Raw genomic sequence first — 15,319 nt, forward strand, 5'->3', positions numbered from 1 at the left:
GAGGATATGACCCCCAAACTTATATTTGATGAGGACAACTGTGCTTAACACCTCTTCTCTTGCAAAAATGCAATGGAATTTTAATAATAATAAGTTTCATAACCATACACAGTCAGGAACTCAGTTTTGCTTCTCATCTGAAATAAGGCAGTTCCCACAATGTAGTACCCACTAGCACCAGGATAAAGGTTTCATTCCGTATTGACTCAGTGCTTGATCCTGCATTGCTCTCTCTGGAGTTAAGGTTGCACAAAGAATGTAGAACTGAACCTTAAGTGCAAAGAGTGCCACTTACTGAAACACTATGTCTGTTTCTTGGAACACCATGGCTGGGTTTTCCTTGTAAATCTCCCATCCAAATACTGACCAGCCCTAAACATACTTTTGCTTGTGAGATCTGACAAGATCAAAATAAAATGATGCATACTTTCTTCAAAGCATGTGCAAGTATCTTTCACCTTTGTTGCTAGCATGGATCTATAGTATATGTTGCTTGGGCTTGTAATTAGTAAAGTGTAAAAAGGTTTCCTACTGCATGAGTGAACCCATCTTTCATAAATCCAGGGGTGCTTTTGAAATGTTAAAATATATTTCAGTGATTGCACCAACACCAAGAGTGTTAAGCTGATAGAAATTGTGTTCTCTAGAGGTATAATCAGCCAGTGAAAGTTTAATCTGATGGTGTAATGTTAGTAATGTGATAGCCTGGTGGAGAGCCTTGGGGGGAGGAAGGGTAGAGTTTCTATGCTATTAGAAACAAGGAAAATTATCTCCTGCCTGCTTGTACAAATATATGTATCCCTCTTAATAAACTCACTTATTATTTTTCCTCCAGACTCTCTTAGTAACTCTTACTGCAAAACCAAAATATACCAATTAATGTATTTTTAATAGAATGGAATGTAAAGCGTGTAGAGGCTGTAGTTTCACTGAGGATTCCTAAAGACATAATAAATAACAAAAATATTTGAATCAAAGCTCCTTGATGGAATTAAAGCTTTTATATTGTAGTGTTAGAAAATATGTTTATTTTATATTACAAAACACTACTAAATATTTAGAATTTGGAGATGATAACAGTCTCCAAAGCAGTTATACGTGATCATATATTGTTGGGAATATTAAAATAAATTTAAGTCAATAATGACTTATTAGCAGGTGGAGTTGAAAGGTTATAAAGAGGTCATAGAAGGTCACAGACTGATTCATTCTAATTGCAGGGGGCAGCATGTAGATTCTCACAAGAGAGAAAGTTTCGATGTTCTTTTCCATTATAGTTCTAAACCACGCTAGTTAATGTACCACTCTGCCACGCTGGGAGAGAATGACTGTTAATAACTAACACATAGAGCACCAGCAAGAATAATCATCTAGACTAGAGACAGGCAGAGCACATCAGCATTAGAATAGACACAGTGGGTACTAGCAAGATAGTTAATATAGAAGAGGGAGGAGAGAATCCAAACATTTTGTATTAGACTTAGAATGATTCTGTAAGTAGGGAAGAATTTAAGTATGACAGAAGCTATTCCATATATAAACAAATTAACATTTGCCCTCAGATTGGTTCGTGAGTGCTCCAAAACCTTTTAGGACAACAATCTCCCATCCCATTATCAGACTTCCAGGATAATTATATGATTTTTCAGAGAAGAATTTTCCATGTGAAGTTCTTAAACAACTAGTCTATTTGTCCTGAATGAACACTCAGAAACAATGCCTCCTGGGTCAGAAGAAAGGCCGACTAGTTTGACGGCAGTGAGTGTGCTTTTATGGAATTCAGATTAACAGCACAGTAAAACCAAGGAGGCTCTCAAACTCTGAAAATCTGGTGTCTAACAACTTTAGAGACCACAATTCTAGTCAGCTGCATTTTGCAGCAATGTGGCTGGCCAGGAGAGCTGGTAGACTTCTTTTTAGCCAATGGGTATTCTGTACCTAGCCTAGCGTGAAGATTAATAGGGATCCAGCTTTGTTGTAATATTATAGACCTAAGATTTACGCTGTGTGGATTCAGTTGGCTCCACTGATCAACTATTTTGCCACCAATCTTATGAATTTTCATCTGGCCTACATGAAGAGATGGCACATTTTACACTTCCCAAGATAGGATCAGTGAATAGTAAAGCTTTCTCCTTTATAAGCTCTATTTTCATAAAACTTTTTGTATTAAAATCCATTGTATTTCTAAATAAACAAACAGATTGGTAGTAAAGGAAACATTTGAAAAGTAGCAGAAGTAAATAATGAAAGGGTTAAGAATGCTGATGCTGTATTTGGAAAGACTTCATCGGATGCATAGAATGGAACATATAGTAAGAAGATATATATACATACATACAGGGAACATGAAAAGGTGGAGTAAGAGGCTAATTAATTAAGATGAGCTATTATCAGCAGGAAAAAAAAATCTGGCAATTTTGCAACAGAAAAGCTTCAAAAACAGACTCCAAGGAGAAACTGCTGAGCTTGAATTAATATGCAAACTAGATACCATTAACTTGGGTTTGAATAGAGACTGGGAGTGGCTGGGTCATTACCCATATTGAATCTATTTTCCTTTGTTAAGTATCCTTGCACCTTCTTGTCAACTGTCTAAATGGGCCATCTTGATTATCACTACAATAGTTTTTTTTTCTCCTGCTGATAATAGCTCATCTTAATTAATTAGCCTCTTACACCACCTTTTCATGTTCCCTGTATGTATATATATATCTTCCTACTATATATTCCATTCTATGCATCCGATGAAGTGGGCTGTAGCCCATTAAAGCTTAATGCTCAAATAAATTTGTTAGTCGCTAAGGTGCCACAAGTACGCCTGTTCTTTTTGAAGATAACTGCTGAAATCCTGGTGATCTCAGACAATATGTGCATGTCCTTGTCTCCCTGTACTGCCCTCTGAAAATGGCAGCAGAGCTAGGTCACTTGCTGCTCTGCTATTGGTTCCCTGCCTGCTGCTTCATGCTTCTGCTCTCTCCACTGGGATTTGGAGGCCGCGTAGGAGAATTTGAGCAACATTAACTTATGTGGCAAACAGTGATGTGATTTCTTACTGGGAAACATGCCATGTAAGAGCATCTGTACCCTGCTTCATTTTCCTTTTCCCTCCGGCTTAGCTCTCCTCCTCTTTCTTGCACAGTCCCTGAATTCTACAGCTTTTCTTCATCGCTGAGTGATCAGTGTGTATTCTGTGAAGGGTATGCTGTTTACGCATTGCTTATCAGTGAAGGGAGTTCACAATTCATCTTATAGCAAATTCATAAATTCATTTATCTGCTTGGTGGAAATGAGGAGTGTAGAAAACTCTTGGTTATTAATTGAAGGGTAGAGGAAGATGCAGGACGGTGGAAATAAAGTAAAATAGCAAAGGGAAGGTGGAGAGAGAGAGAGAGCTGAGGGACTGTGGAGAGGAAATGTGAGGGGTAAGTGTGAGAAATAAGGGACTGGGGCAGGAGCAAGAAATCAGGTCTGGCAAGGAAGATTACTGGAGTGGGTGGGGAGTAGGAAGAGGAATTTGGAAAGGACTAATACTGTAGGAAGGTATAGATTCGAAAGGGAGAAAAAATGAGTGGACTACAAAAAGAAATAATATACTGAGGGAAGTATGAAAACTGATGGTGAGGAGAAAAGTGATTATATATGGGGGTAGGGTTGGCAGCCGTCTGGTTTTCGACTGGAACGCCCGGTCAAAAAGGGACTCTGGCGGCTCCAGTCAGCACCACTGACTGGGCTGTTCAAAGTCCGGTCAGCGGTGCAGTGGGGCTAAGGCAGGCTCCTTGCCTGCCCGGGCTCCACGCAGCTCCCGGAAGTGGCCGGCATGTCCCTGCAGTCCCTAGGCACAGGTGTGATCAGGAAAGCTCCGTGTGCTGCCCCCGCCCCGAGTGCGGGCTCCACAGCTCCCACTGGCCGGGAACCGCAGCCAGTGGGAGTGTGGGACCGGTGCCTGAGGATGTGGGCAGCACACACTGCGCAAAGCTGCCTGGCCGCGCTTCCACCTAGGGGCCGGACATGCTGGCTGCTTCCAGGAGCAGCGAGGAGTCAGGGCAGGCAGGGAGCCTGCCTTTGGTCTGCTGCACCACAGATGGGGGATGGGGGGAGCAAAGGGGCAGTGATGTTAAAGCTCTGCCACAGCAGCACTTTAACGTTGGCTGAGTACAGGCCGGTAGCTGTACCGGCCTACTTCCACCTCTGCCTGAACCCCTCATTTCTGGCCCCACCCAGGAGCCTGCACCCCAAGGTGGAACCTGAGAGAGCAAGCAAGAGGCGGGGGAAATGGAGGGAGTGGGGGCGGGCCCTCAGAGAAGGGGCGGGGCAAGGGTATTCAGTTTTGTGCCATTAGAAAGGGGGCAGCCCTATACGGGGATTGATGTATGTGTAGGGAACAACTGACATTTGGTGGCTTCGTGAAGTGGGACTCTCAAATCCCCGACTCGGTGTATACGACTATTCCTTTCATTTTCTTGCCGGTGACATTTAGCCCGGTTTGGTGCATCGTCGGGACGCACAGTCTGTGCGTATCCTATTAAATGTGTGACATGCTTTAGGCTCCCTGGGGATGAAAGGAGAGGTGGTAGTCACACCAGGGAGGCTGAGGCCACTCCCCAAACGATACTGATCTTAAACGCCTTCACCCCATCCCACACTGAGAGCCCAGCTCACCTCCGGCAACACCTCCATGAAATCATAGAATATCAGGGTCAGAAGGGACTGCAGGAGGTCACCCAGTCCGACCCCCTGCTCAAAGCAGGACCAATCCCCAATTTTCACCCCCGATCCCTAAATGGCCCCCTCCAGGATTGAACTCACAACCCTGGGTTTAGGAGGCCAATGCTCACACCACCATCCCTCTGCAGCGAACCCCCCCGCCAGCACCGCCCGGGAGCCCCAGCCAGCAGCCCAGGAGATCGGGCCCTCGCGGTGCATGCTGGGATGTGTAGTCCCTTTCCCTGGCTCCTGCCCCGCGACGACAATCACAGCAGGGCACTCCAAGCCCGGAGGCGGCCGAGGCGAAGGGCGCATGCTCCGCGGGGCTGCAGGCGGGTGGCCGGGAAGGGCGCACACTACCTTGCTGGGAAGGAGGCACCGCCTCTTGGCCTGTCCCGCCGCGGGGTTGGTGGGTTGGGCTCGGGAGGTGCGGCGAGGAGGCGGGCCCGGCCCGGCGCGTGCGTCAGGTTCGGTAGCGCTGCGCGAGGGGCCGGGTAAAGGTGAGAGGGAGACGGGAGGTTCCCCATTTTCATTCAGGAGGGGACGGGACGGGGCAGGTCGGTGCGGGGCGAAGCTTCTGCCGAGCCCGGGTTCGGGGTGTGGCTGGGGGCGGGGGGCTGAGCGGCATGAATCCCCCCCCCCACACTGCACAGAGCTGGGGGAGGGGCTGCCCGGGGGCCCCAGCCCCACTCCTTTCCCCGCAGGGAGGGGCGGCAGGGCTCAGTCCCGTGAGGGGGGGGGGTATCCTGAGGGGCGGGGAGGCGACGGACCCGAGACAGCACCGACCCTGCGGAGTCTGGTGGGCTCCCCATCCCTCGCGGGGAAAGGGGGGGGGGCTGCAGGGACTCGGCCCTGCTGAGATGCCCCCTGAGTGTTTGTTCTGCTGGGGTGGGCAGGGCTGGCTCCTCTCCAGCCGACTTGGCATTTCCCGCTTTAACCCAAGGGAGGGACTTCGGCTCCAAAGAGCATAAAACCTACAGTGCCAAATCATGCCCGTAGACTGCCACAGGAGCGCCTGGCCGAAAGGCAGGAGCGGGAGTAAAATGAGCTGGGTTCCTAGCGCTGCCACAGACTTTCTGTTGGGATGCTTAAGCTCAGTTCTTCAATTCCCCTACCTGTAAAATGGGGATAGCGCTTCCAGTCCCGCAGGAGCGCTGGGAGGCTTCATGCTTGTAAAGTTCTCTGAAATTCTCAAGCGGAAAGCCTTAAATAAGTAAAATGTATTGTTATGTTTAAGCCTTTCCAGTTTTCATCAGCTTTTCCACCAGAGGTGCCCCTGAGCAACCAGCCTATGCCAGTTTCACCCTTGACTGCAAATATCAGAAAAATAATAGTGTCTGCTTCTTTATAAAGAGTAAGGGATTAATGTCAGTGGCGGTGCATGTAATCTCATCCAATGAGACAACTAGTACATAAGAAAAAAGGTGAACTTTGGTAACGGTATCTTCAAAAACTGTTCTCAGGGCAGGTTGTAATTTTACCCTGGAATCAGTTTTACTGAAAGAGTTATTAAAAGCAGATACCATCTCAGACTATCTGAAGTTTAGAATTGTTCTGACGCTTTGGAGCACTGTACGCAGTCACTGCGTCTTTGCCATGTATCTGTGATAGGTTGGCTGAGTTGGGATATAGGATACTAAATTTGTCAAGCTAGTGTGTTGCCAACTAAGAAATGACAGAGGCTACTCTATTTAAATTGTAAGCTCTTTAGAGCAGGGACCATCTTTTTGTTCTGTGTTTGCACAGTGCCTAGTACAATGGGCTTCTGGCCCATGAGTAGGGCTCCTTGGTGCTGTGGTAATGCTAATAATAATTGGACGTGGACTGTTGTAGTTGGAATGTTACAGTGACTTCAGGTTTAAAAAAAAAATTCCAGTTTTCCAGAGTCTGAATATGACTATAGGCCAGGTTGTTGGAGGGAGGGAGGGAGGGGTTTGTTTGTTTTTTGGAGGGAGGGAAAACAGTGATCGGTTTTGATTGATTCCACAAAGGGAGAAGAATTTCTGCTCTAATGTTCTTTCTTTGTTTCTTCTTGTCAGTGATCAGAAGCAGCAATAGGAGAAATGGAGATGCAGTCATATTACACGAAGCTCTTGGGAGAGCTCAATGAGCAAAGAAAGAGGGACTTTTTTTGTGACTGCAGTATTATTGTGGAAGGCAGGATCTTCAAAGCTCACAAGAACATTCTGTTTGCTAATAGTGGCTACTTCAGAGCCTTATTGATTCATTACATTCAAGACAGTGGGCGACACAGCACTGCTTCTTTGGACATTGTTACTTCAGAGGCCTTCTCCATCATCCTAGATTTCCTTTATTCAGGGAAGCTGGATCTTTGTGGGGAAAATGTTATTGAAGTCATGTCAGCAGCTAGCTACTTGCAGATGACTGATGTGGTCAATTTTTGCAAAACTTACATCCGGTCATCGCTAGATATTTGCAGAAAGATAGAGAGAGAAGCTGCTTTCTATCAGGCTGATAGTGGAAGCTCCAGTTCTGCCAGGGAGGGCACTTCTTATGGTACAAAGAGCCAGTGCTCTGCCTCCATCTCTTCTCTGCAAGAAAAGGAAAGGATTTCTGATTGTCAGAGAGATCCTCCCTGTGGTGAATGTAGCAGCTGCCACCCAATGGAACTTGTGGTGAGAGACCCTGTAAGCAGTGATTCTCCAGATGACATTAATTCTTCTCTGCCCAAAGGGGTAGTAGAACCAAAAGTAGAATTTGACTCTGATGAAGTGGAGGTAGAAGTGGGTGAACGACTACAGCAGTATCCAACTCCATTATCTCTTGAGCAGATGGAAGAGGGGCTGCACAGTGGCCAGGCAATGGACTTGGCCTGTAATAACTACCATATGAAACAGTTCCTGGAGGCCCTGCTACGCAACAGTGCAGCTCAAAGAAAAGATGATGTAGTTCATCACTTTGTTCGGGGCTTTGAGGGTAGGCCAGAAGATGCAGGGGTGGCCATGAGTTCCATGATGGACATTCACAGCGACTGGTATGGTGAGGATACAGGTGAGATGAGAATTCCCGAGGCTGTAGATAATGTCTGTATAACAGATGAGGAAGCTGTTTATTTGTATCACTTTCTATGTTAATTGAACGGTTATTCTCATTCTTGTTCAGTATACTTCACAGGAAAATATTGCTGAATTTTATGCAACAGCAAAATAAACTATTGTTCTGGACTTCAAAAGAAAGCTGCACTCATTTTGTTCAGTGCAGCATTTGGAAGGTAAGTATTTCTGATCTAAAAACTTGTATTTGAAATAGGTATTTTGGAGTCTAATGGTGGTAGCATAATTTGGGACAACACTGGAATGAAAGATGAATGTAAGAAAAGCTTTACCTCTTATAACTGTTAGTATTGTGTGTGACAGGTTTGATCACAGAGACCCCCTTGGGACTTTCACCTGATGTGCTGAGATTTGCCTCTGAGCTTGTTTTCCCTGCCAGCTTGGGACTCGAGAACCCTGCCTTGTTGAGCCAGACATGCTAGCCTGCTGCAACACAGACCCAGGTCTGGTCCACAAAGCTGCAGACTTTAACCAAAAACTGCTCAGCAGGTCACCTATCTCCAGCACCCACACACCCAGTTCCCAACGGGATCCAAACCCCAAATAAATCCATTTACTCTGTATAAAGCTTATACACCCTCTATAACACTGATAGAGAGATATGCACAGCTGTTTGCTCCCCCAGGTATTAATCACTTACTCTGGGTTTATCAATAAACAAAAATGATTTTATTAAGTATAAAAAGTAGGATTTAAGTGGTTCCAGGTAATAACAGACAGAACAAAGTAAGTCACCAAGCAGAATAAAACAAAACACGCAAAGTCTAAGCCTAATACATTAAGAAACTGATTACAGGTAATATCTCGCCCTCAGAGATGTTCCAATAAGCTTCTTTCGCAGACTAGACTCCTTCTTAGTCTGGGCCTAATCCTTTCCCCTAGTACCGTCCTTGTTCGTTCCAGCAGGCATCTTAGGTGGAAACTAGGGGTTTTCTCATAACTGGAAGCCTCTTTGTCCTGCTCCACTCCCTTTTATAGTTTTGGCAGAAGGCGGGAATCTTTTGTCTCTCTGGGTCCCCACCCTTCCTTCTAAATGGAAAAGTACCAGATTTAAGATGGATTCCACTATCCTGTGACCTGGTCACATATCGTATGTGACCTCATTCTTCTTTACCCATGGGCTGGCACACAATACACAGGGATTTCTCAAGTAAACAGCCATTTACAACCAATTGTCCTAGTCAATGGGAGCCATCAAAATTCTAAACCACTGTTAATGGCCCACACTTTGCATAATTACAATAGGACCTCAGAGTTATACTTCATATTTCTAGCTTCAGATACAAGGATGATACATGGCATACAAATAGGAGGAATATATTCAATAAGTTAAAACATCTGTTATGATACCTTACAAGAGACCTTTTGCATAAAGCATATTCCAGTTGCATCATATTCACACTTATAAACATATTTCCATAAAACATATGGAATGCAACGTCACATTATGAACAAGAGTTGTTATAGATTCAGAAAGACAAACTGATAGTCCCATGTTGGTTATGCTATAAACACTGAGAGGCAGAATATTAACTACACTGCATATTTTCCCTCTAGAGACAGACTTCCTTCTCCATTGCTGATCATCAGGGCTGCTGCTTTCACTAGCCCAAATGCATGCTGGGATTTCTCAGCACCAGCAGGAAGGCTATGTGACAGCACCTTCAGGGACCTGAAGGAGAAAAAGCTCATGAAAATATACACATTTCCTAAGATGGCCATTAACGATTTTGGGTCTTCATCTGCTTGTAATAAAGTTGGAGGACTATTTCTTTTCCCGAATACTGTCTCTATTTACCTTTCAAAAACTGTCCTTTAAGGTGGGCTCTACTCCTTGTCTGAAGTACACCTCAGTTCTCATAGCCATTCATAATTCGCCAAGTTAAAAAATAATGATGCAGGCAATAGGAGTTATTCACAAAGATAGTGTATTGCTGTAGAAAGTAAAGCTACGTTTATGCCATCACTAGCTCAAGCACACAAGTGTGTTCTTAAAACCACTTAGAGTTCAGCGGTTCCGTAAGGAACTCTCACTGTGTAGTGAATCAGTGTTCATCTGATAAAATCATTAAGTCAGTCAGCATAATTGAAATATTTAATGGCAGGATTCTGTTACAATAACATCTACTGCTTCCAAAATGCTGTAGCATAGCAGACATCTAATAGGGTATGTTCCATTGCGGTTTTTTCAAGTAAAACTCTTCAAATTGTTAATCTAGCATTAAAAGTGGAAATACACATAAAACCTGATAAATCATCAATAATTAACAGAATTTGCTAGAAACTTTAACACTAGAAATATGTATTTTAAATATGCATTCAGGGTTCTATGTTTCTTTTAAAAAAAAAAATTGACGTCACTAGCACCTAAAGTAGAACAGGAAACTATTCTTTATGCTGGTTTAGGTTCTTGTGATGTATTCAGCTCTTTCAAGGCAGAGACAGAACGCTGATCGCAGGTCCTGGTAGCTAAAGTTGCGGAATGAGTCTCAGATATCTTGTTTTTGAAAGTGTGTGTGTATGCTTGTGTGTATATGTACATATGTAGATGTCTACACATGAATTATTAGGGTCTTACTGATTTTGATATTTATTGAAAAAGATTTTATTTAATCTTTGAGGTGTCAATACAGCAAAGGACTATGTGTATGCATAACTTTAATCATGCACTTAAGTCCCATTGACTTCAGTGGGGTGCCTGACTTCAGGGGGGCGCTTTAACGTTAAGGATGTGTTTAAAGTATTTTACACGCTGATTCAGGAAAGCAACGCACACTTTTTAGTCTCTTAACATCACCACCCAATCCTAGTCATGTTACAAAGGACATCTCTAGTCAGTCATGTATTGGCTACCATCAAGAAGCTCAGTAATACCAATTTTTATTTAAAAATGTAATCTTCAAATACAATTCTCAATTTTTCCATCTTCTCACATGAATTTTATCAGTGTTTAATTGTACGTGTATATCTGAATCTAGGCATATTTTACTGGAAAACAAAAAACAGCAAATGTATTAGAGATGAAAGACTCCTATTAGTCCCAGTAGAAAGCCTACTAAGACTTGAATGGGGACAGAGGCATAAATTACTTCTAGGGATGGTCCCTCTGTGTCTAAATTGACGCCCATTATTATAGCATATTGGAAAACTTGCTAGTGCCTGTGCACTTTTCTGTGGCTAAATTAAAGACTTTAGTTTCCAGTGCTGTTAATATGACACCGTTTTCAAAAATGAATTTGGAAATAACAAGAAGCTTTCAATGGCTCACATATTGAGCATAGTCGAGCAAACACATCACACCAGAAACCAATTTTGCCAATTTATTAAATTTATTTTAAAATTGCCTGATTTTCAAGGGTTCTAAGAACCTGCAGCTCCATAAGCTTTTAAAAAAGAGACCATAAAATTTAAAAAAAAAAAAATCATCCAAGTGAGTCAAATACAAAGAGGAAAAATATGTGAGTATTCTGGCCCTAGTTTGCAGGCAAGGATTGTAACGAGCAACCTAGCTAACTTTTTTGAATTGTCTAAAATATATTGTTTTCTTTTTAAAAGGTGATGTGTTAGTTGTGCCAATCAAGCTCCACAAATGCCCGTTCTGTCCCTACACCGCTAAGCAGAAGGGAATACTAAAACGGCACATTCGCTCTCATACAGGCGAGAGACCCTACCCTTGTGAGACATGCGGCAAACGCTTCACCCGGCAGGAGCACCTTCGGAGTCATGCTCTGAGTGTAAGTTTGATGAAAGCAGATATCTCTCAGAAGCAGATTTAAAAATAAATAGTAAGCTCCTGTGTTCAGTGTTTCTCAGTCATTCTGCTGATGTGTGTAAAGAATGTACATGTATCACATTTTGATTTAAGGCTGTTCTAAAGTACAGTAGAAGATAGAATGATTCTGCTCTCAATAGGTAAGGTTAACTGGGCAATGGTTAAGACTAAGAAATTGACATTTAATGCAATACAACTATATTAGTCCAAAACCTTTGTTCTTAGAAAGGTGATGTGATCATTTGCCCTGCAAGTTTGGTAGATGCATCTGTGTGTTTCGCCTTGGAATATATGGAAGCAGCATCCCCAAAAAGAGCTAAAGCAACAAGATAGGCCAACCACTTTTACAATGATGTTTTATTTCTCATTGATCAGGTGCACCGATCAAACAAGCCAATTATCTGCAAGGGTTGCAGAAGAACGTTCACAAGTAGCCTATCGCAGGGATTACGTCGCTTTGGCTTGTGTGACAGCTGCACTTGTGTAACGACTACGCATGAGGATTCAATGCCCATTAACCTCAGTCTGATGGAACCTTCATCAGAAGGTCAAGAAAAGGGTGATACAGACAATGATTGGCCTATATATGTCGAATCTGGTGAGGAAAATGATCCAGCTGATGACGATGATGCTGATGATAAGCAGGAGATCCATAGAAGCTTATCAGACCGAGAGGCACTTATGTAGTAACAAAAGGAGGGTGGGCAGATTTAAAGTGTCTCCCCTGTGATTGGTCATTCTACAGCAGAAAACTGCATATTTAACCAGTTTTGTGGAACTGTGTGTTTTTTATTACTAAATTCCAGTTTTGATAGAACTGGTGGGAAGAACTGGATTTTGGAATTTTGAAATATTTTTTAACTTTTCAGTGCTGTGCACTAGAATTCTGAGGGAATTTCCTGTCCTGGGTGAGCAGAGGCTGTCTCCTTGCAATCACCTGTTGTGCTTCTGTACCCTAGCTATGAGGGAAGGATCATCATGATCGTTTGATACTGAGTTTCCTCCCACAATGCTACCATAGTCCCTCAATCCTGGTCTCAAGGGGGCACCATCATCTTTCTAGGAAGAGATGTGAAGAAAATAAATGTAGTTTTCATCCTTAGCCTTGGACTTCTCTAAACTATTTTACATTCTCGTCCCTCTTATGCTAGGAAAGTCCTATCTGAAACTGTAAATCCTAACTGTTTAATTTTAGAAGTTTAGAATAGGATTTGACCTGGAAACCATGGTAAATTACCAGGATAATAAATATGCTACAGAGGGAAGCATATTCAGTAGAGAATCTTCACACGTGTTTGTTCATATATGTACTTAGAGAGCAAGCTTCTATTTTTGGGCAGTTTTCACTACATTTCCATCCCTGGAGAACAACAGAGCTTGGGCTATGATTCTTCTGGTCTATCTTTAATGCCCATTAGACAATAGTCCAGGCCTGAGAACTACACAGAATACTTATTCTATGATCTAGTAAAATAGTGTCCAAAGTGCACCGGTCACTGAAGCAAGAGTAAGTGCACTACCCACCTCTTTTCATAAAATCATAGAACTGGAAGGGACCTCGAGAGGTCATCTAGTCCAGTCCCCTGCACTCAAGCCAGGACTAAGTATTTTTCAACCATTTAAAGTAGAAGTTATAACCTAGCAATCTAGAAAAGTGGTTTCTTTAATAGATTCAATAGTCAGATTTACTGCTGATCTAGTTGAAGTACAATTCCAAAGAAAAATCTGGGCTACGTATATAACACCATCCCTGCAAAGTATTTTTCAAGAAGTCAGGTGAGACCCCTTGTAAAATTAGAGACTCCCTGTATGCAAACTTCCCTTTTTCTAATGAGAGTTTTTTCTTCTTATGTAGTCAAAAAATAGTCTTTGGTGATTCCTATGATGGTTTGTACCCTTTCATTGTCTTATGAATTCATCCAGGTACTGTCTCTTGTTTAAATTCCAACTTGGACCCTACATTTTCCTTGTTGAATAGATACAAGTTGGTTTTTGAAGGAGGTGAGATTACTTTACTTAATTTACCTGTCCAATACCAAATTGCTGTAAACTATGAAATTAGCTGGGAAACTGTAAAGAGCTCTTGGTAAGCTACTGCTAAACTTAAGACTAAAGAAGATACAATACTGAAGGATTCTGTGAAGTGAAGGTGCTTACTGTATGTAGATAGTACTTTCTAACTTTGTAAATGTTAATGAAAAGCATTGTACTTGGGCCTCACTTTCTGGATCAAGTGCTAGAACAGAAGATTGCAGACAGACATCACTGACACAAGAAGATCGTCTCACTTAAAAAGACAGTTTTCCTTTCTTATATTTTACAGAAGACTTTACACTGAGCAAACATAAAATGGAACATTTTTATATAAAAAGCAGCTGATTTAATCAGTCATTTTCTGTATACCTCATGCAATTATTTTACATATTGGATAAGAACATTCTGCCCCACAGTTCAGCTTCTTTATTTGCTTCATCCTGTAGTAAGACAATAATCCTGGTGTGATATCACAATCTACTTGTACAGAAGTGATTCTGATATCACAAATGCAGCATTATGACTTCATTGCAAGATCAAATAGGATGAATAAAAATGAAACAAGCCTCTGTTTATCTTTAATTACTAGCAAAGTAGCAAAAAAAACCCCAACCCCCCCAAAAAATCAGAGGTAAATAGAGTTGTTTGAAATGTCTCCCCAAAACTTGAAGTCTTACTTTAAGTGCTATCTTTCTGGAAGATATTGCATTTCTTGCTGGATTTATTTTCTGTAACTTAAATTGAGAGGAGCAACGCACCTTTAAAAATAAGCTATTTGTATTTGTTTTTTAGTTTGTTACAAAACCTCTCCAATAGTCCTTATTTCATATTGTTTGTAAATTGGAGTTGGTGTCTGAACGATAATGTCATAGTTTCATCAGCATAGCAAATTAGTATGAGGGCCAGATTTTCAAAAGAACTAAGTAACCACCAGCAACTCCCATTTAGGCACCTGAATGAGTGTCTGGATCTACAAAAGAGCCCTGGCCACTTCATTTAGGAGCCTAAATGGGAACTGAGCTCTCCTGAACATCCAATTTCAATTTTGGGCACTAAATACTTTTGAAAATCTGGCCTATAGAGTGGGCTTCTAAATCACATAAGCGCTTTTGAAAATCCTATATTTAATCCCATGAGGGTGGTCTTTTCGATGACTTCTCTGTTACTGCTCAGCCAACCCAAGTTCACGATGGTATTCTCTATCTGCTTATCAGTTGAGCAAAGGACTTTGTGTAAGAACATTTTAAAAGGAGTCCTCATACTTTTGACAATTGAGGACTGAGTTGCATAATGAAGGTGTGGTAGGAATGTAAATAGTCATCCTAACTTTTCATCAGCATGGCATCCTGATCTCTATGGTCATTCTGGCAGAGAGGTGCCACTTCAGTGTAAATATTAGAGGCCAATAGACTTGGAATATTCATTGGATATGGTGCTGGATAATGTGTTACAATGCATCTTTCTGGTGATTTAGCTTATCAGAGAAACACTGTAGAACTATGTTGAGGCATGTACTAGTGAACTCTGAAATTGTGAAGACCTTCAGAAGAGGAAAATCGGTGCTCTTGTGAAGGCATGTATGCAGTGGATTTAAGAGCTGTGGGAAACACTGCAGTGGCCTTCAGCTGTTTGAATTCAGCCTGCTTCATTTGGTTTTAGAAATTTTTCTTGTGTGTCTTGTGCATAGAGAATGGAACTGTGTTAAGTTTTGTGTAACGTTGGGGCAAGGGGT

General features: G+C 42.3%; 1 protein-coding gene across 2 annotated transcripts; it reads left to right on the forward strand.

Moving 5' to 3' along the window:
- Nucleotides 1–5,143: 5,143 nt before the first annotated feature.
- On the forward strand, nucleotides 5,144–15,319 carry ZBTB8B (zinc finger and BTB domain containing 8B). Of its 2 annotated transcripts, none has more exons than XM_073317755.1 (4): nucleotides 5,144–5,207; nucleotides 6,747–7,719; nucleotides 11,337–11,515; nucleotides 11,929–15,319. In XM_073317755.1, exons 2-4 carry the CDS (start codon nucleotides 6,771–6,773, stop codon nucleotides 12,238–12,240), a joined length of 1,440 nt encoding a protein of 479 aa, XP_073173856.1. In that variant the 5' UTR covers nucleotides 5,144–5,207; nucleotides 6,747–6,770; the 3' UTR covers nucleotides 12,241–15,319. The 2 variants fall into 2 exon arrangements, with proteins under 2 accessions (XP_073173856.1, XP_073173857.1); XM_073317756.1 differs by lacking the exon at nucleotides 5,144–5,207 and adding an exon at nucleotides 5,208–5,264.

The sequence above is a fragment of the Lepidochelys kempii genome, chromosome 19 (assembly GCF_965140265.1).
Source record: "Lepidochelys kempii isolate rLepKem1 chromosome 19, rLepKem1.hap2, whole genome shotgun sequence".
NCBI lineage: Eukaryota > Metazoa > Chordata > Testudines > Cheloniidae > Lepidochelys > Lepidochelys kempii.